Source organism: Symphalangus syndactylus, chromosome 2, assembly GCF_028878055.3.
Source record: "Symphalangus syndactylus isolate Jambi chromosome 2, NHGRI_mSymSyn1-v2.1_pri, whole genome shotgun sequence".
Taxonomy (NCBI): domain Eukaryota; kingdom Metazoa; phylum Chordata; class Mammalia; order Primates; family Hylobatidae; genus Symphalangus; species Symphalangus syndactylus.
In genome coordinates this window covers 103,710,954-103,735,459 of record NC_072424.2, presented here as the reverse complement: position 1 = coordinate 103,735,459, position 24,506 = coordinate 103,710,954, and the positions used below count along the sequence as shown (strand labels likewise).

Genomic DNA, 24,506 nt, shown 5'->3' with positions numbered 1-24,506 from the left:
TCATTCTCCTCAATCAGAATTGAACTTAGACATTTTCATTAAGTTGATTTCAGCTGAGTCAGATCTGTTGTTTGTATTTATATTGCAAGGATAAGAGCTGATTCTTAAATAGATGAATCAACAAGTATTAGTTTCATTTTAGTGACTTGGAGTACTTGTACCTAGTACATACTAAAAAATTAATCAAAGTTGTGGGCACCAGCTTTTGTAAATGGCTTTTTCATATCAAAATCTAGAAGTATGTAAGTTATAAGTGTTACAATAATAAAGGCTGTGCTCTTAACCTTGGATTCTTTATATGAAAGAGGTGTGTTTACATCACTACAGTATACCTTTCATACACTGATCAGCCAATTTATAAAACATCTTTCATTTGAATTTCTGTTTTTAGTACTACTTAAAAAGTCCAGACAGGCAAAATTTGACAGTATTTTTCCATTTTTATTTCATTTTCTTCTAGCAGTTTGAAATAGCTCATTATACAATTCCACAAATAGTATCACAACATGCATAAACAATGCTCTTCATACCACTTCAAACATTTTTAAGACAGGTTATGAATTAGCCTTGTTTTGAACTAGTGTTATAGACGGCTAGGGAGTTACCAAATATTTAGACTACTGAAAAGGCTAAATGGATATTAATTGTAGTAATTTGATTATTAATCTTTATAAGTAAATGAGAACCTCTACTAAAAAATGTGTTTCCAAGGGTTTTTAACAAATAGGTTGTCTACGGCCATACCACCCTGAATGTGCCCGATCTCATCTGATCTCGGAAACAAATAGGTTTATATGAGAGCATATAAACCTATAAAAGTTGAATCAATTGGCTAACCACATTTTTGAAGAGGTCCATAAGGCATTTGAGAATTCCTTAAATACTTTACCTATTATTGTTTTTTTTTTCTTTGAGACGAAGTCTTACTCTGTCACCCAGGCTGGAGTGCAGTGGCGCGATCTCGGCTCACTGCGACCTCCGCCTCCCGAGTTCAAGCGATTCTCCTGCCTCAGCCTCCCAAGTAGATGGGACTACAGGCATGCGCCACCACACCCAGCTAATTTTTGTATTTTTTTAGAAGAGACGCGGTTTCACCATATTGGCCAGGCTGGTCTCGAACTCCTGACCTTGTGATCCACCCGCCTCAGCCTCCCAAAGTGCTAGGATTACAGGCGTGAGCCACCACGCCCAGCCTACTTTACCTATTACTGTTAAATAATGTTGTCAATTATAGCACTGCAAGTTCCCATAGTAAAACAATCAAAGACTGCAGTTGTTGAAAATTCCTTCCCTGAAGCTAGTCATATTCTAACTGATTTATGGAAACTTGTAACTGTTAATCTATGTAAGTGCTCAGTGAACTATATCACAAAATAGTGATAAAAAAAACTCTATAAATCTACTTTTGAGAGCCCATAACCCCTACTTCCACATCCTTTCTCCACCTTCAGTAAATAAGATGAAATCTGAACATTCATATCCATTGTAAAGTAAATAATAGTGGAAGCAGAACTCAAGGAAAATACTTGTGCGCTTCTCAGCCTAACCAGTCACTGTCTACCTGCCTAACATTCAGTCTTGAATACTCAGTTCTACTACCACCCACTCTCAGAAGTGTTTATCCCTTCACAGCCTCTTCTGGCTGTGAAGGCATCATGGCATTTAACGCACTAAATTCTAATCACGGATTTTGTTTGACCCCTGTACTAGCAATTGCAGGCTGAATGTCCATTTTTATTTCTTTATTTCCTGATCCTGGCAATATCTGGTACACACTAAATGTTCAACAAATGTTTGCTGAATGAATAAATTAATGAACAAATAAAACAGTACTGATTCCACATGTTGTAACTTTGTAATAAGTAATTTGTTACTTAAAACTATGTTTAATATCATGCCCCCTCTAAAAAAGAAAGAAAACTAGTATCTCAGCCTATTTTCAACAATATGTTAATCCTCATGTTCATTTATTCATATTCATTTACATGGTACTATTATACACTGGCACAATGTAGGATTAACTTGCAGCACCTACTCTTCATTCACATTCACTATTGTGCCTGTAGATTAGCACCAAAAAAACAATTTCTAGCAAAATATGCCTCATGAAATGATATATCAATAGTATTAACATTGTGTTATCAATTTTTCTCATCTAAGCCTATCTCTACTTTCAAATCAGGCCCTTTTCATGATAAAAGCAAAGTTTAACCTCTGATTTCTCTTTGATACAAAAATATGCCATAAAGCAACATTTTCTGCTAGTTTTATTAAGAGAACCTATGTTTCTTCCCCCTTTATGTTATTAGAGGCAAAATTCCATTACAGTGAATTCTGATAGCCAATTTGATAGTTATTGTAAATTCACTGATAGAAATTATATAGATTATATAGCTTTCAGGATAGATTTATTAAAAAGATGCAATGCTTCAAAAAGTGAAAACTGGCATCTGAAATTTGAGGGAAAAGTGGCACATACATAATTCCTTCCCTCACCAAGATCGGAGATCATTGTGTAGTATGGTGTTCTTGATTTTGAAAATTTATGTGTAAAACTATAGAACTATCAAGAAATAGCTAAGTTCTTTTTCTCCTTCACAGTAATAAAGGTTCCAATAAAGCACTTTCCATAGTAGTTTATTCTTCATAAATAAATCACTATTATAATTGACTACTTATGGAGAAATGAAAATATTTTAACTTAAAAAAATACAGAGCCCTTGTTGATTAACAGAATTTGTCTTAAGTAGGATTTTATCTATAGTATCATATATATAAAATCCTTATACAAGTAACCATTGAAACAAGTCAGTAACAAAATATTCATATAACTATATCACAGATCTCAGGAAACAGACATTCAGAAAAGATTTAAGGCCACTAAGTAACAGCCTCTCATAAAACCCAACAAATCTGAAAATTGCAATTAGACTTAAAAGGGACCTAAACATCACTTTGTGCTGAACCAAGATTAGAAAAATCTTCCACTCGACATTTTCATGTTCTTAGTTTTTCAATCAAGTGATCAGCCTGTAATTAAAAAAATACTTTTTAATTCTAGATATCATAGTCTCTATCAAATAATTCTACTGGTATCCCTATTATAATATGCCACATTAGAAGAGTTGAGTACTACATACTCTGTTCCTAAAAATATCTTACAAAAAAACTCTCAGTATAATATAATATCTATATATAATTATTCTACATTGTATATAAATGGGCAGATTGTTGCCTGCATTGCAAATTCATTAACAAGTTTCAAGAAGAAAAGGAAAATAAATATAACAGTAAGGTTTAAAAAAGTAAAGTAAGACCTGAAATGCATATTACTAAGTGAAAGAAGCCAATCTGAAAAGGGTACATACTGTAGGATTCCAACCATATGACATTCTGCAAAAAGCAAAACTATGGAGACAATAAAAAGATCAGTGGTTGCCAGGAGTTAGAGGGGAAGGAGGGATGAATAGGCAGCATACAGAGGATTTTTAGAGCAGTGAAACTATTAGGTATGATGCTATAATGGTGGATACATGTCCTTATACATTTATCAAAACCCACAGAATACAAAACCAAGAGTCAACTCAAAAGTAAACTATGGATTGTGGTGATAACAGTTTATCGATGGGGTTCATCGATTGTAACAAATATACCACTGTGGTGTAGGATGTGATAGTGAGGAAACTGTACATGTGGAGGGGTAGGGGTGTGCATGGGAACTCTCTGTAGTTTCTACTCAATTTTGCTGTGAACTTAAATCAGCTCTAAAAAATAAAGTCTATTTTTTAAAAAAAGTAAACTAAAGTCTGTGAGTTACATCATTTCAGTGTTTTTCTCAATCACACTACATAATCTGGATCATTATATAAGATTTTGAAATTAACTTCAGTATCTTTATCTTGATTTTTTTCAAAGTCTCATAAGATATGCTAACAAAGTCAGATTTAAGAAGAGTTCAGATTCTCAGGATAAACCAACAACATATCTTATAATTTTATACATTGATGTTTTCCAAGTAAAAAAGTCTTTCCTATAAGAAAATACAGTCAAAACATTACAAAAATGTATTTCATTCATCTTTTATTATAAAGGTATAGCTCTTATAGAAAATTAGAAATACAAATAGGGGAAAAAAAAACCTTTTCTATTACACAAACTTTGTTAAAAAAAAAAACAAAACCAAACCAGCTGTCCGGCAGAATATCCCATTTCAAATACATACACACACACATATATATGTATCTTATATATTATCTAATTTTTTATTATTTTTTGAGACAAGATCTCACTCTGTCACCCAGGATGGAATGCAGTAGCACGATCACTCATGGGCTCAAGCGATCCTCCTATCTCAGCCTCCCATGTAGCTGAGACTACAGGCATGCACTACCATACCCAGCTCATTTTTGTATTTTTATATAATTTAAATAAAATCATCTGGGCAACGAGTTGAAGACAGGGATAATATGTTTGAAATATGAAGTTTCTAGAAATTAGACACTTTTTAAATTTTTCGGTACTATGACTAGAATAATACCATTCATTAACTAATGATAAATAAATACTATTGGATGATTATTCAGATATGGCAACTATAGATCACTTTATCATCATGGACCATAAAATAACACCCTGGTAAATTAGTGGTCAATTGGCCTTAGAGGGACCCCAGAGTCACTTAATAACTAAGGGTTGACTTTCAGACCACAGGTATATAAACAGCTGAATTCTACTCCACTTTTGCTTTGGCAAAGCAGAATGCTGTAATTTTTTAGACTCAAAACTTTGGGCCAGACGCAGTGGCTCACACCTGTAATCCCAGCACTTTGGGACACTGAGGCGGGTGGATCATGAGGTCAGGAGATAGAGACCAGCCTGGCCAACATGGTGAAATCCCATCTCTAATAAAAATACAAAAATTAGCTGGGCGTGGTGGTGCACACCTGTAGTCCCAGCTACTTGGGAGGCTGAGGCAAGATAATCGCTTGAACCAGGGAGGCAGAGGTTGCAGTGAGCCGCAATTGCACCCTGCACTCCAGCTTGGTGACAGAGTGAGACTCTGTCTCAAAAAAAAAAGAAACACTTTGGCCACAGATCTGGTAGGTAATGCTACTACTGCAACTCTTTTCTAAGGAGTTTGACCTATGAAAAAATACAAAAACTCAATTTCTACAATGATGTTGATGATACAATAGAGGTAGCAGGTAACATTTCCTGACTACTATTTGCAAGGTACCGTTTTAAGTGCTTTTCACATAAGTTACCTCATCAACTCTCTTATCAACCCTAGGTGTAGGCACTGTTACCTATATGCAGGTAATAGATAAAGACCTTGACCCTTAAAAAATGTAAGTAACTTTCACATGGACCCTCAAGCAAGCACTGCAGCCAGAATTTGAATCCAGATCTGACTCCAAAGTCAGAACACTGAAAACCACGGTTCTTCTATATTGTATCCGCTACTTGCAATGGGGAAGACTTAGCCATAGCTTTTCTTCCTACAGATTGATGATCTTGAAAATCCCCCAAATTAAAAATATTATTTTGGATATGTGCAAGCAGTATGTTAAAACAGGTAATCAAGCCTATGAGAGCTGTAAGTGCCTACTGTTGAGAAGAAAAAACTACAACGAAAAGGATATTTTAAATATTTTTGTATGCTGCTGACATAATAAGAATACTCACTGTGATAAACCAATAGGAATTGACTCTATAAACCAACTTGGATAAGAAGCCAAGCTGATCCACTGGTGCCAGAACATGAAGGTGCAAGTGGGAAATGGAACAGAATGGTGGCATATGAAAACCCATCCTAAAATAGAAAGGAAAGAGATGATGGACAAACCACTTCTAAAATAAAGTCATTTTTCAGGTGAAAACACACAAATTTTAACGAGATCCAAAGTAAGTACCTAAGGTAAATAGACTGTCACAAATCTTATTAAACGTTTCTCTTTATGCACTTCAGAGGATTCACACACTTCCTCTTCTTTTCATGTTGAAGTTCGTACTAACATAAGCTCATCATCAAGGAAGGCCTTAACAGCATATTATGTCTCAGTATAATCTGTATGAATTCTGAGTTGGCATAATGTCTTATCACTTCAGTCTTTATCATCTTAAGCTTTCATTCTCTTAAAATATGCTCTTGCAATGAATTTTGTAAAACATCACTGGACACTCAAGTAGTCGTGTTCCTTTATTCAATACATAGCCAGTAGATGGCACCCTTTTTCCTTTAATAAAGTACTCCGACGTTTCCTACCAAACCAACAATATTTCAGTAGTGAGATTAATTATGTCATCATAAAAAACCTTCGTCATCACCCAGGTTTCTTGTTTAATACTTAAAATAAGTTAGATGATAATGATAATTATGTGCTGTCTAAAAGATACACGAGAATTCCTTTAAATGGTTACAAAGTTTTTAGAATATGATTTAAACTCTTAAAAATAAGCTTATAAAAAGTTTTGCAAGTCCACCTATGCTCAGCAGAGCAAGACACACCTGTAACAATAATCAAAGCCTAGAAATATTTGCCTGTTCAAGGTATCAGTGAGTGGAAGTGTGGAAAGGAGGCATAGGAGAAGTGCTATACTGCAGCAGTGATCTGCTGGGACTAGCAATGTGCAGTCAGATATGCAGTACATACTTTAAAATTTCCACCACTACCTAGAGGAGGAGACTAGGTTTTCCTTCTGCCAAACAGTCATATAATGTAGAATCAAATAATCTAGAAGCTTGAAGCAACTCAAAACTTCTCTCAATCTTTTCATCTTAAAGATGGCGAAGCCATGATTCAGAAAGTTTAAAATATTCCCAGGGTTACAAAGTTAGACAGTCGTGGAGCTGGTGACTCAGGGCTCTCGATTCTTTGTCCAATGTTCATTCTCCTAATAAGCATCCTATGACTGTGAAGGAAATGTGTGGCTTCTGGCCAAAGGGTCTCAAACACCATTTGTTCCTTGTCATTATCACACTTGGTAATGCTTAACAGTATTTGGAGGATTTTTCACACAGAGAATCTCATTTGCGCCTACCAGCAGACAGAGCAGGCATTATCTTGGAGAGGCTAAATGGCATATTTAAACTAACACAGACAGTATAAGTAGAGTACCCCACAAGTAGCAGGGATGGCATTAGAATTCAAGTCTATTCTGAATTCTAGGTCAAAGTGTTAGAAGTAATCTCCATTAAACCTGCTTGGGTCACAGAAGCAAAATCGGAAATCTTTTAAAAAGAAAACCATTACTTAGATAAATTAAAACATTTGAAAAGACCCGGCGCAGTGGCTCACGCCTGTAATCCCAGCACTTTGAAAGGCCGAGGCGGGAAGATCACTTGACGTCAGGAGTTCGAGACCAGCCTGGCCAACATGGCAAAACCCTGTCTCTACTATAAAAAATACAAAAGCTAGCCAGGCATGGTGACATGCACCTATAATCCCAGCTACGTGGAAGGCTGAGGCAGGAGAATCACCTGAACTCGGGAGGCGTAGGTTGCAGTGAGCCGAGATCGCACTACTGCACTCCAGCCTGGGGGACAGTGCAAGACTCTGTCTCAAAAAAAAAAAAAAAAAAAAACAGTTGAAAAATTGAACATCATGTCCTTATGCCACAGTTCAGCTGACAACAAATTCAAGTTAATTTCACATTAGAATTATAATCATGTGTTTTTAAATCATATAAAATTTTTCTAAGAAAATTCAACTTGCACACAATTTTATAGGAATGCACATATTGAACATAGAAAAGTAGACTTGCTGGGTGTGGTGATCACACCTGTATTCCCAGAACTTGTGTGAGGCTGAGGCAGGAGGATCACTTGAGCCCAGGAGTTTGAGACAAGCCTGGGCAACATAGGGAGACCCTTTCTCTACCTAAAAAATTTAAAAATTAGCCAGGTGTGGTAGTACTCGCCTGTGGTCCCAGCTACTCTGGAGGCTGAGTTAGGAGGATACTGTAGTCTGGGAGGTTGAAGCTGCAATGAGCCATGATCACACCACTGCACTCCAGCCTGGGCAACAGAGTGAGATCCTGTTTCAAAAAAATTTTTTTAAAAAGTAGACTTGTAACTATTTTACCTACCCACTGCTCATATAGATTTGTCTGTCCAAACTACAAGTGGAAATTATTGGAAGATATTGAGACACAAGAGGAAGTTTTATTACATTTATACTACCAATGAACTATATTCTCACTTTCAGGAAAACTACATTTAAACCACAAACTGCCACCTCTGTTTCCATTTTCCATGAAGAAATAACATTTCGAAAAAAGTCAATAATGTATAATATTGGTTTCCATCTGGAAGTATACACACCTCACATTCGTGAAGTCAGTGAAATTATTTCTTTCAAGAATGGTTTTTCCAACAGTTACCATGTTCTCAACTGTAAAACAGAAAAGACACAACATTACACTAGAGGAGACATTAAGTTCACAAATTGCCATTGATCTTCACTCTTGTCCTATCAAAAGACACATTCAGGCCAGGCACAGTGGCTCACCCCTGTAATCCCAACACTTTGGGAGACTGAGGCAGGAGGATCACTTGAGCCTAGGAGTTTGAGACCAGCCTGGGCAAAAAGGCAAGACCTTGTTGCTAAAAAACATTTTTTAAAAAGTAGCCAGGTGGCCGGGCGCAGTGGCTCATGCCTGTAATCCCAGCACTTTGGGAGGCCAAGGCAGGTGGATCACGAGGTCAGGAGATCGAGACCATCCTGGCCAACATGGTGAAACCCCGTCTCAACTAAAATACAAAAAATTAGCCAGGCGTGATGGTGCACACCTGTGGTTCCAGCTACTCGGGAGGCTGAGGCAAGAGAACCACTTGAACCTGGGAGGCAGAGATTGCAGTGAGCCGAGATCATGCCACCGTACTCTAGCCTGGCAACAGAGCGAGACTCTGTCTCAAAAAAAAAAGGTAGCCAGGCATGGTGGTGCACACCTATAGTCCTAGCTACTTGAGAGGTGGAGGCAGAAGGACTTTTTGAGCCCAGGAGGTCAAGGCTGCAGTGAGCTATGATTGTGCCACTGCACTCAGGTCTAGGTAACAGAGTGAGACCCTGTCTCAAAAATAAATAAAATGTAAAAAAAGACATTCAGTAGCTTTAAGTCACTGAGAAGTTTGCTTATTAACAACTTAAATAAAGTTTCAAATTGAGCCCCAGTGCAACATCACTATCACAAAATCTCACAGACAGACTTTAGGACAGCTGGCTATTTAGGACATCTGATCATATGAGGACTAATTCTCATCAAGAAGACCAAGTAATTAAACAGAAATTGTTTGATTTAATAAGACAAGAAAACTTTGAGTCTGTCTTTGAGCCAAACTGGTATAAGGATATGGTATCCCTTCCAGTCAGCCTATCCTTGACTAGCCAAAAATTTGTATAACGACTCTGGCTTCCCAATTCCATCTCCTTTATCATCTTTCTTCTCTTGGTGTTTTATGGCCTTCAGGGGGGAATAAACCTGTCCACCAGAAAAATTTTGGTATCTTCAAAGCACAATGCCAAATGTTAGGCCTCCATAGTTTCTAAATGGTGTAATCATGTATTTGAAAGAGGAAGAAGTAAAAACATCTACAGAGGATAGCTGATAATTGAGACTTACAAAATCATTGTTAATGTTTACTCTTTAAGTCAGGTCTGAGCTGGGAGACTGCCAGCCTTCCAAGACTAGGTCAGTACCATAGAGTCCAAAAAAAAGCTCCAAATTACTTCAAGCCGGACTATATCTTTTTTTGGAATTTTTTCTTTTTCTAATTTAATTATACTGTCTTTAGAGAACATATTTATAAGATTCAATCATTTGATATGTATTGAGCTGTATTTTATTGCTCTGAATATGGTCAACTTTGAACATACGCTTTTTAAAAAATATGTATGCTGTATTTAAGTGGAGTTCTATAAATGTCAATTATAGTCATATTCCTTGATAGTGTTCTTGAACTCTTCCATATGCTTATTATTTTCTCAACTTTATCAATTATATAAAAATTATTAATTTGCAACAACTTTTAGTATGGAAATATTCAAATATAACACAAAAGCAAAGAGGAAAATGTAATGGAATCCCAAATACCTACCAGCTGCTTCAAAATTAGCAACATTTGATTTGCAACAGTTATAAAAACTAGTTATAACAGCCTCTATTCTCCACTTCCGCTGAATATAAATTGAAAAATTCCTAAAAAGCTAAAGTGTGAAACCTAAGAAATAACTACAAGAATGAAAATAAAAACTTTTAATAAGAAAGATGAAATGTTTCAATCAGGTAAATCTAAATTGGATGTAACTGTTATAAGCTCAAATGCTACCCTGTAGTTATAAACCATATATGTTCTCAAATGTACTGATAGAACTTCAAATGACTAAGGAACTTTGCTGTATTCAGAATCAACAGTTTAAAAATTGTTAGTTAATTCACTAGTCTAAATATTAATGAACTACACATCAAGGTTTTCCATCAAAGTGGTTTCTTACCTTTTAAAAATCTAGCCCAATTGATCTATCATGTAGGTTACCTTAAAATATTGATCAAACTAATCCCAGAACCTCATGACAAAGCCTTTCCAGATTTCAGAAGTCCTAGCCAGAGCAATCGGGCAAGAGAAAGAAATAAAAGGCATCCAAATACGAAAAGGAGTCAAACTATCTCTCTTCACCAACAATCTGAGTCTATACCTAGAAAACCCTGAAGACTCCACCAACAGGCTCTTGGAACTGATAAACGACTTTAGTAAAGTTTCAGGATACAAATTCAATGTACAAAAATCAGTAGCATTTCCAAACACAAATAACACTCAAACTGAGAGTCTCAAATCAAGAACACAATCCCATTCACGATAGCCACACACACACACACACACAAAATACCTAGGAATACAGCTAGTCAAGGAGGTGAAAGATCTCTACAAGGAGAACTATAAAATGCTGCTGAAAGAAATTGTAGATGATACAAACAAATGAAAAAACATTCTATGCTCGTAGACTGGAAGAATCAATATTGTTAAAAAGGCCATACTGCCCAAAGCAATCTACGGATTCAACACTACCAACATCATTTTTCACACAACTAGAGAAAACTATTCTAAAATTCATATGAAACCAAAAAACCCAAGTAGCCAAGACAATCCTAAGCAAAAAGAACAACGCTAGAGGCATCACATTATCCAACTTCAAACTATACTATAACTCTGTGTAACCAAAACAGCATGATAGTGGTACAGAAACAGACACATAGACCAACAGAACATAACAGAGAACCCAGAAATAAAGCCACACACCTACAGCCATCTGATCTTCAACAAAGGTGACAAAAATAAGCAATGGGAAAATACGCCATATTCAATTAAATGGTGTTGGGATAGCTGGTTATCTATATGGAGAAGAATAAAACTGGACCCCTACCTTTCACTATATACAAATATTAACACAAGATGGATTAAAGATTTAAATGTAGGACCTCAAACTATAAGAATCCTAGAAGAAACCCTAGGAAACACCATTCTGGACATCAGCCTTGGGAAACAATTTATGACTAAGTCCTCATGAGCAACTGCAATAAAAACACAAGTTGACAAGTGGGACCAAATTAAAGAGCTTCTGCACAGCAAAAGAAACTATCAACAGAGTAAACAGATAACCTACAGAATAGGAAAAAGTATTTGCAAACTATGCATCTGACAAAGGTGCAGTATCCCGAATCCATAAATAAATTATTAAACAATTAAACAACCAAAAAACACCATGAAACAATGGGCAAAAGACATAAACACACACTTCTCAAAAGAAGACATACAAGAGGACAAAAAAATACGAAAAAAATGCTCCACATCACTAATCATCAGGAAATGCAAATCAAACCCACAATAAGATACTATTTTAACACCAATCAGAATGGCTATTTTTAAAAAGTAAAAAAATAACAGATGCTGGTGAGGCGGAGGAGAAAACATAACACTTACACACTGTTGATAAGAATGTAAATTAGTTCAGCCACTGTGGAAAGCAGTTTGCAGATTTCTCAAAAAAATTAAAATAGAACTACCATTCGACCCAGCAATCCCATTACTGGGTATATATCCAAAAGAAAACAAATTATTCTACCAAAAAGATACATGCACTTGTATGCAAGTCACAGCACTATTCACAATAGCAAAGGCATGGAATCAACCTAGTGCCCATCAGCAGTAGACTAGATAAAGAAAATGTGGTACATATATACCACGTAATACTATGCAGCTATAAAAAAGAGAGAAGTCATCTCCTTTGCAGCAGCATGGATGCAGCTGGTGGCCATTATCCTAAGTGAATTACACAGGAACAGAAAACCAAACACTCTCTGTTCCCACTTATAAGGAGAGGCTAAACACTGGGTACTCATGGACAAAAAGATGGCAACAATAGACATTGGGGACTACTAAAAGTGGGAGAGAGAAATGGGGGCAAGAGGTGAAAACCTAACTGTTGGGTACTATGCTCACTACCTGGGTGACAGATCATTGTATCCCAAACCTCAGCACCACACAATATACCCATGTAATAAACCTGCTCATGTACCCCCAAATCTAAAATAAAAGTTGAAATTATCTTTTTTAAAGGCAGATTTGAAGTAAGCTTAGAAATGTCCTAGAAAATGATAGGTGACAAGTCACAGAAGGCATGAGTAGGAAAATGAGCAACCAACCTCAATAGACAAGATTCAGAATCTCCTTTTCAGAAGCTAGAAGTTCATCACTAAAAACTCATAATTAAATTTTGGTGCTAATTCATCTTCACAGGAGACTGTAAGGCAGGTACCAACATGAGCTCGCCATAAGGCAATATGAGCTCACTTGTCATATTGTAACTTGTTTGTTTATAATTAATTTTTCATAGCACCTTTCATTTCAAAGTCAAGAAAGTCCATTATTTAAAAAGTCATTAAAAATAGGCCAGGTGTGGTGGCTCACACCTGTAATCCCAGCACTTTGGGAGGCCTAGGTGGGTGGATTACCTGAGGTCAGGAGTTCAAGACCAGCCTGGCCAACATGGTGAAACTCCGTCTCTACTAAAAATACAAAAATTAGCCAGGCATTGTGGCACATGCCTGTAATCCCAGCTACTTGGAAGGCTGAGGCAGGAGAATTACTTGAACCTAGGAGGCGGAGGCTGCAGTGAGTCGAGATCGCACCACTGCACTCCAGCCTGGGCGACTGAACAAGATTCTGCCTCAAAAACAAAAAAGAAAAAAAAAAGTCATAAAAATATATTATCTTTTTGACAGTTTAAATGTTAAATAGCATGATGTCTGGTTTATGCTTCAAAATCACTGTGGGAAAAGGTTAATATATTTTTTTAAATTGTCCATGAGTTCCTAAATGTGGAAGCTGCATAATGAATACATGAGTATTATACTATTTTTTTAATGAATTTAAAATTCTTTATGGTGAAAGTTTCAAAAAGTCATAGCGCTCCTTTTTCACAGTACTTAACTAGACTTTTTCTTTTCAATCTTCACTGCCATCACTGATACCAACTGAAGATGATATAAACATGAAGAATACTGCCATCATCTTACCCAGTTCTACTTGATCTTTCCTTAGAGTTCTGCAGTTTCCAATATGCTTCTTTGGCACCACGAGATAATGATGAGTTGCTGCTGGTTTGATATCTTTGAAGCAAATTAGGTCCTCATTCTATAGGAAAAAACATTTGTTAGTGAATTTTTAAAAAGAATTTCTTAATGCTGTTCTGGCATGACTTAAATACCATTAATCTCAGTCTAACAGGGAAATGATACTTATGTTACACCCAACCCCCACTGGGCAATTTTATAATTATGCATTAAGTTCATAACACTTCCTTCATGAGATGCTCATTTATTCCAGAGAATAAAAAAGGCACATAAAGTCAATTTTAGGGAAACAATTATGAGTAAAGTTCACTAAAACTTCATTACCAATAATTTCAGAGTTTATTATTTCATTATACATTTCTCTATCCCCACCCTAAAGTTTTTCACTCTTGATACATATTTTTAAAGGTTTGGCTACAGAATCACAGCAAGATAGATAAATTCCTTTCTACATTTAATTTTTTTCCCAACGTAGCATTTTCTTCAATTATAAAAAGAACATCAGCTAGCATTTACATGTCCAGGGATTGCATTTTTTAAACATTTTTTAAAGCAATTATATCCAAATACTTTTTTACTTGCCACTTTACAGTATTAAAAAGACTGAAATGCTGAAACAAATTCCAGTATATTGTACTAATTTATGGGACCACTACAATACATGTATGGCATCAGTTTTCTGGTTTACATTACTCCACACAGTAATCTACAGAAAAAAGACAAGGAAAGGAAGAAGAGCGTGTTTCAACCTATTAACATTTGAATTTCAAACTTTCCTAAAAGAAAATCTATATTCACTAAGTAACCGTATTAAGTATCTGATAGTGAATATCTTATTCAGTATCTTATACTGATTTTAATAAATAAAAATTAATTAAAATCAGTATAGAGTTTCCCTTAGAAAAAATCCACGAATGCAATGCTGCTCAATAGTTCTCCATTCCAAAAGCTAAAATTCAATTCAAACAAGTGTGTCATATCCATTCCAGTAATCCTGGTTATCCTAAGATAACAAATATGACAATTACATATCAATTTTAATCCATTTCTATCATTTTTATTTTGGTTTTTCTGTCTAGTATTGAAATTAAAAATTGATATCCATGGAATGTTTTAGAAAAGGATAAGGTCAAGGACTACAATGTTTTTGATTGTTTAAAATTTTCCTTTTTTCCTTTCTTTGAGACAGGATCTCTCTCTGTAGCCCAGGCTGGAATGCAGTGGCACAATCATGGCCCACTGCAGCCTCGATCTCCTGAGCTCAGTTGATCCTCCCACCTCAGCCTCCCAAGTAGCCGGGATGCACATCACCATGTCAGGCTATATATATATCTATTTGTAGAGATGGAGTCTCCCTATGTTGTCCAGGCAGGTCTCAAACTCCTGGACTCAAGCGATCCTCCTGCCTCAGTCTCCCAAAGTGCTGGATTACCATTATTTCTTTAATACTTCCAGCTCAGAAACAATTAAAATTGGGGGTTAAATCTAGTACAAGAAAATTGCCATAATCGTACTTCCCAGATTGATTCATAACACAACAATGTTATATATCTTTATTTCCCCTCAATTATGGCATTAATTTTTTAAAATCCAGAGGTAATTCTTTCTGGTACAGAATACAACCTGGTTAGAATTAGTTTGAGATGATGTAGCTATACTCTACCTCACAGTAGGAACGACACTTCTTTAGATTAATACAACTAGCAAGTGCCAGTCTAATAGCTAGCAGGAGAAAAGCTAAAGAGCGTCCTAAAAATCTGCTGTCTCATACTGCATAACTTAGCCATAAGAATGAACCAAAATGCTTAGTTTTGTCTTCCAACCTCTATATTGAAAGTTTTGGTTATTAACTCTCATATATCAAGAATTTATTTTCTCAATCAATTAATTTATTACCCAATCCCAATCCTAATAAAAACCACCAGTCAATATGACTTTCATCACCAGGAATAGATAAAATTCCTCTTAAAAATAAAGAAACTTTATGTTTTAGTTAGCCTACACCCTGACTAAATTAGATTTCCACGAAGCTTTCTGAAATATTGAAACTAGCTCTGATGTCACCCTTTGTCCCATTCCTACTGTTGATCCAGGCATCATTTACATGGTTCATCTTAAGAAAAATGATCCTCCTATTCCATAGATACACTGGCAAAAATATGAAATGTGTGTGTGTGTGTATAAAACTATTTTTTGCAGCATAATTCATGATAGCAAAAGACTGAAAAATAAACCAAACGGTCATAATGCATCTGGGAGACTGGTTTAATAAATTATGGCAAATCCACATAATGCGGTATTGTGTGGCTCTAAAAAGGAATGAGGAAGATCTTCATATACATATGAAATTATTTCTAAGATACATTAAAGTTTTTCTGAAAAAATAGCAAGGAGCAGGAGAGTGGTTAAGCTATCTTTTGTACGTAAGAAAGAAGAATACAAATACAGACATGTGAATACCTATTTACTCACAATGGAAGGATAAACAAAAAAGTTTTTAAAAGTTTCTTATGGAGAAAGAGAACATGGTAGAGACGACAAGCGAATGGATGCTAGATTTCTCCTAATGTACCTTGCTTTACAATTTTGACTCTGAAAACATGTAAATATTTAACATGTATACTTCACACTTCACAAGAAAAAAAAGCAATCCCTAAAAATAAAAAACAAACAACAGTAAACCTAACTGTATGTCATGTTGGTAGCATAATCATTCCATTCAAAGAGAAGAATGATTTCAAGTGACTTAAAGATACAGTATTTCACCTATCCATCCCTAATGACAACCACTAAAGAGCATTTTCATTCCTGCACTGAATTCGGATCATAGGGAGGCTCCTCAAGTGTGGGGCATGCCATATTCATCTTTGAACTCCAAGTGAATAACAAAGTACACCTGCCAAACTGCTGAATAAATAAAAGACAGATGCTTCATAGAAGATAAAGTTACTGACAGACCCTCCGCTACCCCTTAAAAAATGGTGTGTCATTTGGGTTTTCAGGTATTTTTCCAGGAACAGAGATGGATTTTCTATGATCTTTCAGTTTCTCCTTGAAAAACCCCTTCTTAAATTGGAATTGTGACCATTTTTTAATTAGATCAGTGTGTCTGAACCTTTTCTCATTATCACCTCCCTAAGGAGCCTTTATAGACATTTTCTGATTGCCCCCTCCCATGATGTTTTAATTTCACAGATACAATGTATATATGTTTATGTTCTGTATGGTATACCCACGCTTTACATATAAAAAGAATTAAAATTGTTTTTCTCCTGCCACATCTGCTCTGCCCCAGGGAAGAATCAACTTTTATCCTTTTGGTAATGCATGGATTAGAGGAAGAGCTAGCCTATCCTGACTTCATTATCACCACGGACTCTAATAATCAATTTAAATACAACGAATAACTGTTTCAGATTTCGTTAAATCTGAAAACCCAAATAGGGCAGATTGGCACTCAACCTCCATTCTAAATATTTCTGTGCTTTCTGTAATGCAGAACTAAAACAGCTAAAAATCCCAGAGAGAATTCAGATCTTGCCAATCAAAAAGCCATGTTTTTGCTGCTTCTGTTATCATCCATCTAGCAAACTTGGCCAGCTTTAAGACTACAAGGACAGGTTTTTCTTTCTTTTATCTTTCTCCCCCTCCCCCTTTTGAATACCTTATCACCAGCTTCACGGATGTCAAGAATGGCAAGACATCTATTTTTTGTTGGGAAAAAGCTGCTAGCGTGGACCCAGCACAGATGGAGTGTGGCTCTGAAGCAGTGTTTCTCAACCAGAGGTGGAAATACATAGATGTTCTTTTGATCATGGATACTGCTAGAATTTGGTGCGCAGAGATCGGGGATGCTAACCATCCTGCAACAGGGGACAACATTCAAGTTAAATTGGCACTGAGTTATTTCCTCAGTATAGTCCCAAGCAAGGTAAATTCTAGTCCAGTGTTACTCAATTACTTTTTCATTATTTCTTATCTAATGAGCCTTCTAATCCTATCTCCATGAGATTTTAATACCACAGCTGTACTCTCTGTTTACTCTATGTATATCTGTGCCTCATACATGAAAAAGTAAGATATTGCCTCACCACCACCAAGAACCAATTTTCACCCCTTTGGGAGTGTCATCTGCCCCATTAAGAATGCATGGTTCAGCCTTTGCTTAGTTTTAAATCTGCAGTATACAATTAGACACCACCATATGGAGGTTTATGGAGTGAACAATCTTCTACAGCTTTTGCTGGAAAGGTTTGCCAGACTAACCCCTCATGATGCTGGTAACTCCAATTTTTCCAAATGGAAATTTTTCTCTTTTGTACTTGAATTACACTTTATATAAACCCAACAGTTTCTAAATGTTTACAATGAGTATATTTGAATGAGTATATGAATGTATGATGTAAACCATCGAATTATGTTATGTAATTATTCTTTTTAAAAAGATTAATCTTTAACCTTTAATGAGTGAGCTCTTGTACATCAAGTCATCTTAGATTCAATTTGAAAAAGATAAACAAATTTTGGAAGCACTATTATACATGCATATGTATCTTATGTTCTGTATTATACGGATATGTGTGTGTAATATATATATATGGGTTTCCATCCATAATTCCTGGCTCATAACTCCCAACGCCCTTGTTACAGTCTTTTGTTATCATGTTGAGGCATTTTAGGCCTCAGAGACAGGCCTCAGAAAAAATCTCTCACAATTTCTCTGCCCTTCTCTTGCCCTCCCCTCACCTGCCCAAGTCAGGACTATAATCTTCCCTGACCTTTCTGATTGTGGGTCATAAAACCCTCATTTCTGAAGGGATTGTGCCTCATACCCTGGAGGAAGGAAAGCTTCACAGAGAGGCCAAGAAGAATCTGGACAGGCCTTGCTGGGTTTCCCCACTCAGTCTACTAGTATTAGATCATACCCTTTTTGTCCAGTCACATTAATACAGAATTGTCAGTCAGGCCTATCCAATGAAGACTCCATAAAAGGCCACAGAGAACAGAGTTTAGAGAGCTTCTGGATAGCTGAACTCATGCAGGCTTGTGAGAGAGGACACGCCTGAGGAGGACATGGAAGCTCTGTCTCCTTTTCCCCATACTTTGGGCTATTCATCTCTTCAGCAGCATCCTTTGGAATATCCTCTATAATAAACCAGTGAACCTAAGTGTTTCCCTGAGTTCTGTAAGCCACTCTAGCAGGCTTTAGAACCCAAAGAGAAGGTCGTGGGATCCCCAACTTCAAACTGGTCGGTCAGAAGTTCCAGAGGCCTGGACTTGCAACTGGTGGGAAGGGCAGGCCAGTCTTGGGGACTGAGTCTTCAACCTGTGTGATCTGATGCTGTCACCAGGTAGACAGTATAAGAATTGAAATGGAGGACACCCAGCCGGTGTCTGCTGCAAAACTGATTGTTTGCTTGGTGTGTGGGGGGAAACCTCCATACATTTGGTCACAGAAGTGTTCTGTGTTGATTGCTGTTGTTGAATGGGAAAACAAAAAAAGCATAGTTTGTGTTTTTCCACTGACAGTGGGCTATTGTATATATTCCCCCGTTTCCCTAATTTAGGGTGTAAATTAGTAGAAAGTACTGATCATGTCTTATTTCCACCAGGAAAATATCCCCAGGCTCTTCATATTGTTTACTTTGTTCCTAACCAAGAAAAATTCTCACCTTGGATGAGATAGAAGTCTGGATCCCACCCCTTTTGATGACTATTTTTAGACAAAGTTTTCTACAGCTACTAGTATCTATTTTCTATTAGTTTCATATTGGAATTGCAGAATACAAAAATGTAAAAGCAGTTGCTACGGATCTACTAAATACTGAACTCTGAGTTTAAAAATGCACTTTACCTCTCTTTAGTCTACTTTTATATTTAGTAAAATAAAGGGAGACTGAAGAGGCAGAACTAGGTCCCTTCTGATTCTATGGGTCAGTCCAACAGAGGTCTGTAAACAGAAAACTCACGTGCGTATTCTTTTTCCCTGTCAGGTGCCGTCTTTACTTCCTTCTCCTATTCAGCATATATTCCATGGTCTACCACTTCAGCCACTTGCTTGCTATAACTTCTTTTTTTTTTTTTTTCCCCAGACAGAGTCTTGCTCTGTCACCCAGGCTGGAGTGCAGTGGCGCGATCTTGGCTCACTGCAACCTCCATCTCCCAGATTCAAGCAGTTCTCCTCCCTCTGCCTCCCAAGTAGCTGGGATTACAGGTGCCTGCCACCACACCCAGCTAATTTTTGTATTTTTAGTAGAGATGGGGTTTCACCATGTTGGCCAGGCTGGTCTCGAACTCCTGACCTCGTGATATGCCTGCCTCAGCCTCCCAAAGTGCTGGGATTACAGGCGTGAGCCACTGCGCCTGGCTCCATAACTTCTTAACTGTGTCTCACTACACTTCTATAACACCCACATGGCAAAACCCCAACCTTGGGTCAATACAACTGCCTACCTTGTGTAATCCCAGGCTTAGGCTGCTGCTGGAAAGTGGGTAGAAAATCACACAACTGAGCACACTGGTATGACCTGAAATTGAATGTCCTCAACCTCATGTGACCCGCTGTACAACAATCCTTGTTTCCCTAATTCTCTCTCCTGGCATTCACAGGAGCTACTTCAAACCTTTTGCTTGTAAATAACCATATAATTGCTCCTTCTCCTTTTTCAAGGCTTAACCCAAATGTCACCTGCTTAGTGTAGATTTTCCTGACTAAAATTTTAAAACTGCGTCCCCTTCTTCTTTATTTTCTGCCATCTAATAAACTATAAATTTTACTTATTATTTTGCTTATTATCCTTTTCTGCAACTACGATGTAAGCTCCACAAGGGCAAGGAGTTTTGCATGTTTTGTTTACGGCTGTATCCCCATGCCTCCAACAGTGCCTGGCACACAGAGAGTGAGGAATGAGTTTCCTCTTTCCCAGGATCAACGTTCTACCCCTGGGCCATTTTAAACCTCTCTCTATAGGCATCTTCCCATTGGGATTTGAACACACAAAAGCCTTCACTGTTTTAAAAGCTTTCTCTTAATCCCCAACTTCTCCTGTAGCTACCACTACCTTTCCCTCCTCCCCTCGATTGCCAAATTCCTGTGAGAGTTGTCTGTATTTGCTGTCTTCACTCCTTCCTTTCCCAAGTTCTTCTCAATCAACTGCTATCTGCCTTTTGCTTCACCACTTCATGAAATTGCTCTCCTCAAGGTCAATGAACATCACTTTGGGGACAAAACCAGTCCTGCTCTGACTCTGCAAGGACATACAACAGTCACCTAACCCAGATTTGAGGATGAAGGCAGGCCAATATTACTGCTGACATTGCTCACAATTCCTTTCTTTTTGACATACTCCCTTCTCTTAGCCTTCCCAGCGTTCCTTCTATTTCTCTGTTCCTTCTCTGTTCCCTTTCCAGGTCCTCTTCCTCTGTCTGTCCCTTATGATGTTAGTGTTCTTCAGAGTTCTGTGTAGGCCTCCCCTTCACTTTTTACCTCATGGGTGATCTCATCGCTACCCTTCTTTTTCAGTTTCCATCTATAAACTGACAGTTCCTGTAATCTGGGTTAGAGATACAGATCCCTTTTAGAGTGCTAGACTATCCAACCATTTAAAAGACATCTCTACTTAGATGCCTCAAACTCACCTCAAACTCCACAACTCTATAGCTGAACTCATCGCTTTGCTACCCCCCACCACTCCTCTGGCCATCTTTTCTCCTCCTGTGTTCCCGATCTTAATAAAATGGTACCACCATTACTAGTTTACCCTAGCCAGAAACCTGGAAATCATCTTTGACTGCCCCCTCTTTCATTTCCTTATTCTCTTATATCTAAATCAGGGTTTCTAAACCTTGGCACTTCTGACATTTTGAGGGCTGGATAAGCCTGTTTTGTGTGTGTGTGTTGATGGGGGGTGGGGGTACTGTCCTGTGCACTGTACCATGTTAATAGCAACCCTGGGTTTTACCCATTATTTAGGTCCCAGAAGCAACCCCCAGAAGTGCCAGAAGTTGTTACAATCAAAAGTATCTCAATACATTGCAAAATGTCCCCTGGGGGGGGCAAAATCGCCCCCAGTTGAGAATCACTGACCTGTATCCATCAAGTCCTGCCTGTTTTACCTCCTGAATACTGTATCCCTTAAATTGATATACTTTTCATAATCTCCTCTATCACATTCTCATTTCAGGCCATCATCAGAGTAGATTACTCTACTAGCCTTCTAACAGGTCTCCATACCTCCAGACTGGTCTCCTCCAAATCATTCTCCACAATGATGCCAGAATGACCTTTCAAAGATCAACCCCCTTCCTATAACTCCGCAGAATCTTCCTCCCAACCCACCATTAAACATTGTGAAGCTTCACTTTGCTCTTCAGATAAAGACAAAATTCCTTCACATGACTTCCAGCACACTTAATAATCTGGCCCCTTGTTTACCTCTCCAGCCTCGTCTTTCGTCCTCTCAAACTCTATGCACTAGTTAGACAATTTGTTAGTTTTTCTGTCACACAAACTGAACCTCTCGGGGGGTCTCTCCACCTGGGACATTATTCTCTCCATTTCCTCATCTGATCAACTCCTACTTATTTCTTCATGTCTCATTTCCTCTGGAAAGCCTTCCCTAATTCTTCGGAGCTGGGTTAGATGCTCCTCCCACCAGCTTACAAAATACTGTAAAATCGCCTGACCACAGCTCGAGGCACTGTAACTGGCTACCTCCTCTGTATACATTCCACCCTTTAGATTGTAAAATCGGGACACAGACTGTCCCTTATCTTGCTCAAAAACCTCCTAAACTAGGTATTAGAAGGAATTCTATTTATTTTTTAAAAAATAAAGGAATGTTTACTACAAAAGACACAATCTTTGGAGCTAATTCTCTCAAAAAGTTGTTTCTATATGGACAAGTAAAACCAACAGAATAAAGTGTGTGCCAGATTATCCGTTTAAAAATATCTGGGCAAAGTCTTCATGCTCTGAAAATGTCCACGCAACCCAACTGACAGTGGAATTCAGAGGCAATTCAATAATAGTTTGACCTCAGACCCACTCCCTCCAGCCTATTTTCTGCCAATCTAACAAACAGCTTTCCACAATTATCATTACCTATTTTCTACTAGTTTTCTCACCAGTATCGGTATTAGAGTGTGCAGGTATTAAAATCAGTATCTTGAAGGTGGAGGAGAATCCTTGTAATAAAAGCAGAGGCCACAAAATGTTATTTGTACCAAGTACCTGGGTACCTGCAAACATAGGCCAAAGCATTCGGCCCTGTCATTCACTCTTTGCCCCTCGGAACAGCAAAGATACCGCTGGAGCCACTGCCTGTCCGTCCCCTAGGAGTGAGTCTGTCATCAGCAACCGGACCCCGCAGAAAGGCCCGTAGTGGGCGTATCCCCAGCTTCCCCGAGCCCCATCCACACACAGCGGCCCTGCCTCGGCGAGCTGAGTAGCGATCGGGATCCTCTGCACCCGGTCCACAACGGCGAGGCCTCCCTGCCGGAGCTCCGAGGGGCTGCCAGGTCCTCACCCACCCCCGGCCGCGCGTCGCCGCCCACCTCGCAGTGCAGGAGTTCAGTGCCCGGGTCCTGCCGCCCCGCGATCCGGCAGAACACGCAGGTGCTGTCGTAGTCCTTGGGCTCCGGTGACTTGGCAGCGGCTTCACAGGTCCCCACCGAGGAAACCGTAGATTCTGCAGTCGCCGAGGCCTCACAGTCGGGGGCCAGGCCGGCGCTGCGGTTCACCTGTTCCTCCGCCATCGCACGCGCCCCTCGCGGCCTGGAGCCTCGGCCTCTCCAGGGCTACCGGGCCCGCGCAGGCTCCGCGTCCCACACCTCCTCCGTTTTACCTCGAGACGTCGCCCCTTGCCTGACGATGGGCGGTGATCAGGCTGGGGGGAGACGGAAGGAGACGCGGTGGGGAACTTCAAAGTCTGAGGCCGGCCTCAAAACCGGCTGCCACTAGAGGGCGCGCGATGAAGCTGCCAAGAGTCGTCCTGACCCCTGCGCCTCGTTGGTAATGACGCACGACGTCTGCCAAGACGCAGAGCGCCCCGCGCGTCGTGGTGCAATCACTGAGGCGCGGGAGCGTCTGACATAATGGAGCTTGTTGGGTACTCTGGACAGGCTTTCTTCAAAGCCCATAATATAGCGTGTCCAAATATTGTATTACGCTGCCGTTTTTTTTTTAAAAAAAAGTTTTTTTAAGTTTGATTTTTAAAATTCGTAGGTTTTTAAAGAATGAGCAAAATTCGTAAAGCCTTGTTTTCAACAAATATCATGTTTGCTGCTTTTCAGCCACGATAATATAGGAGTTTAAGCTCAAAATGTCCAAAACTGACCTTTACATCTCTGTTGACTTTTTATTGTTGTTAACAGCACAGCTAGATCAAAATAGCGAGCTTTTTTTTTTTATCTCACATTCCTCATATACAAGTAGATGTGGAGTCCTATGGTTAATAGTCTCAAATATCCCAGAAATTCAATGCCAGTGCCTCATAATGCCTCACCTAGACCAACGCAATCACCTTCTAACTTATTTATTGATTTTCCTGTCACTCAGACAAAACCTTCAGTAACTATGTGCTCAAAGAAAAAGTACCAGTTCCTTAGCTTGGTGTTCAAGGTGGACTCCAGCCTGGTATCTGGCACACAGTAGGCAGTGGAAAAACATTAATTGTGGGAATGGATAGATGGATTGTACATATTAGAAAATGTACAGTGAAATCTGATTTTCTCAATGGCATCACTATTGACATAGCTACTGGTGTTGTCCTTTCAAATTCAACTTTTCTTTTTGTGGGTTTTTATTTCTCTCCCTGATGCTAAATGCATAATACTCTTTTTATTGCTGCTTCCCATACCAGTAATATCAGTATTCT

The 24,506-nt window shown here is 38.3% G+C and overlaps 1 protein-coding gene across 1 annotated transcript; it reads right to left on the bottom strand.

Moving 5' to 3' along the window:
• Positions 1–420: 420 nt before the first annotated feature.
• On the bottom strand, positions 421–23,655 carry HINT3 (histidine triad nucleotide binding protein 3). The gene is made up of 5 exons (XM_055263371.2): positions 23,185–23,655; positions 13,573–13,690; positions 8,324–8,393; positions 5,686–5,812; positions 421–3,030 (listed from the first exon to the last, which is right to left on the bottom strand). Exons 1-5 carry the CDS (start codon positions 23,383–23,385, stop codon positions 2,998–3,000), a joined length of 549 nt encoding a protein of 182 aa, XP_055119346.2. The 5' UTR covers positions 23,386–23,655; the 3' UTR covers positions 421–2,997.
• Between the last annotated feature and the right edge of the window lie 851 nt (positions 23,656–24,506).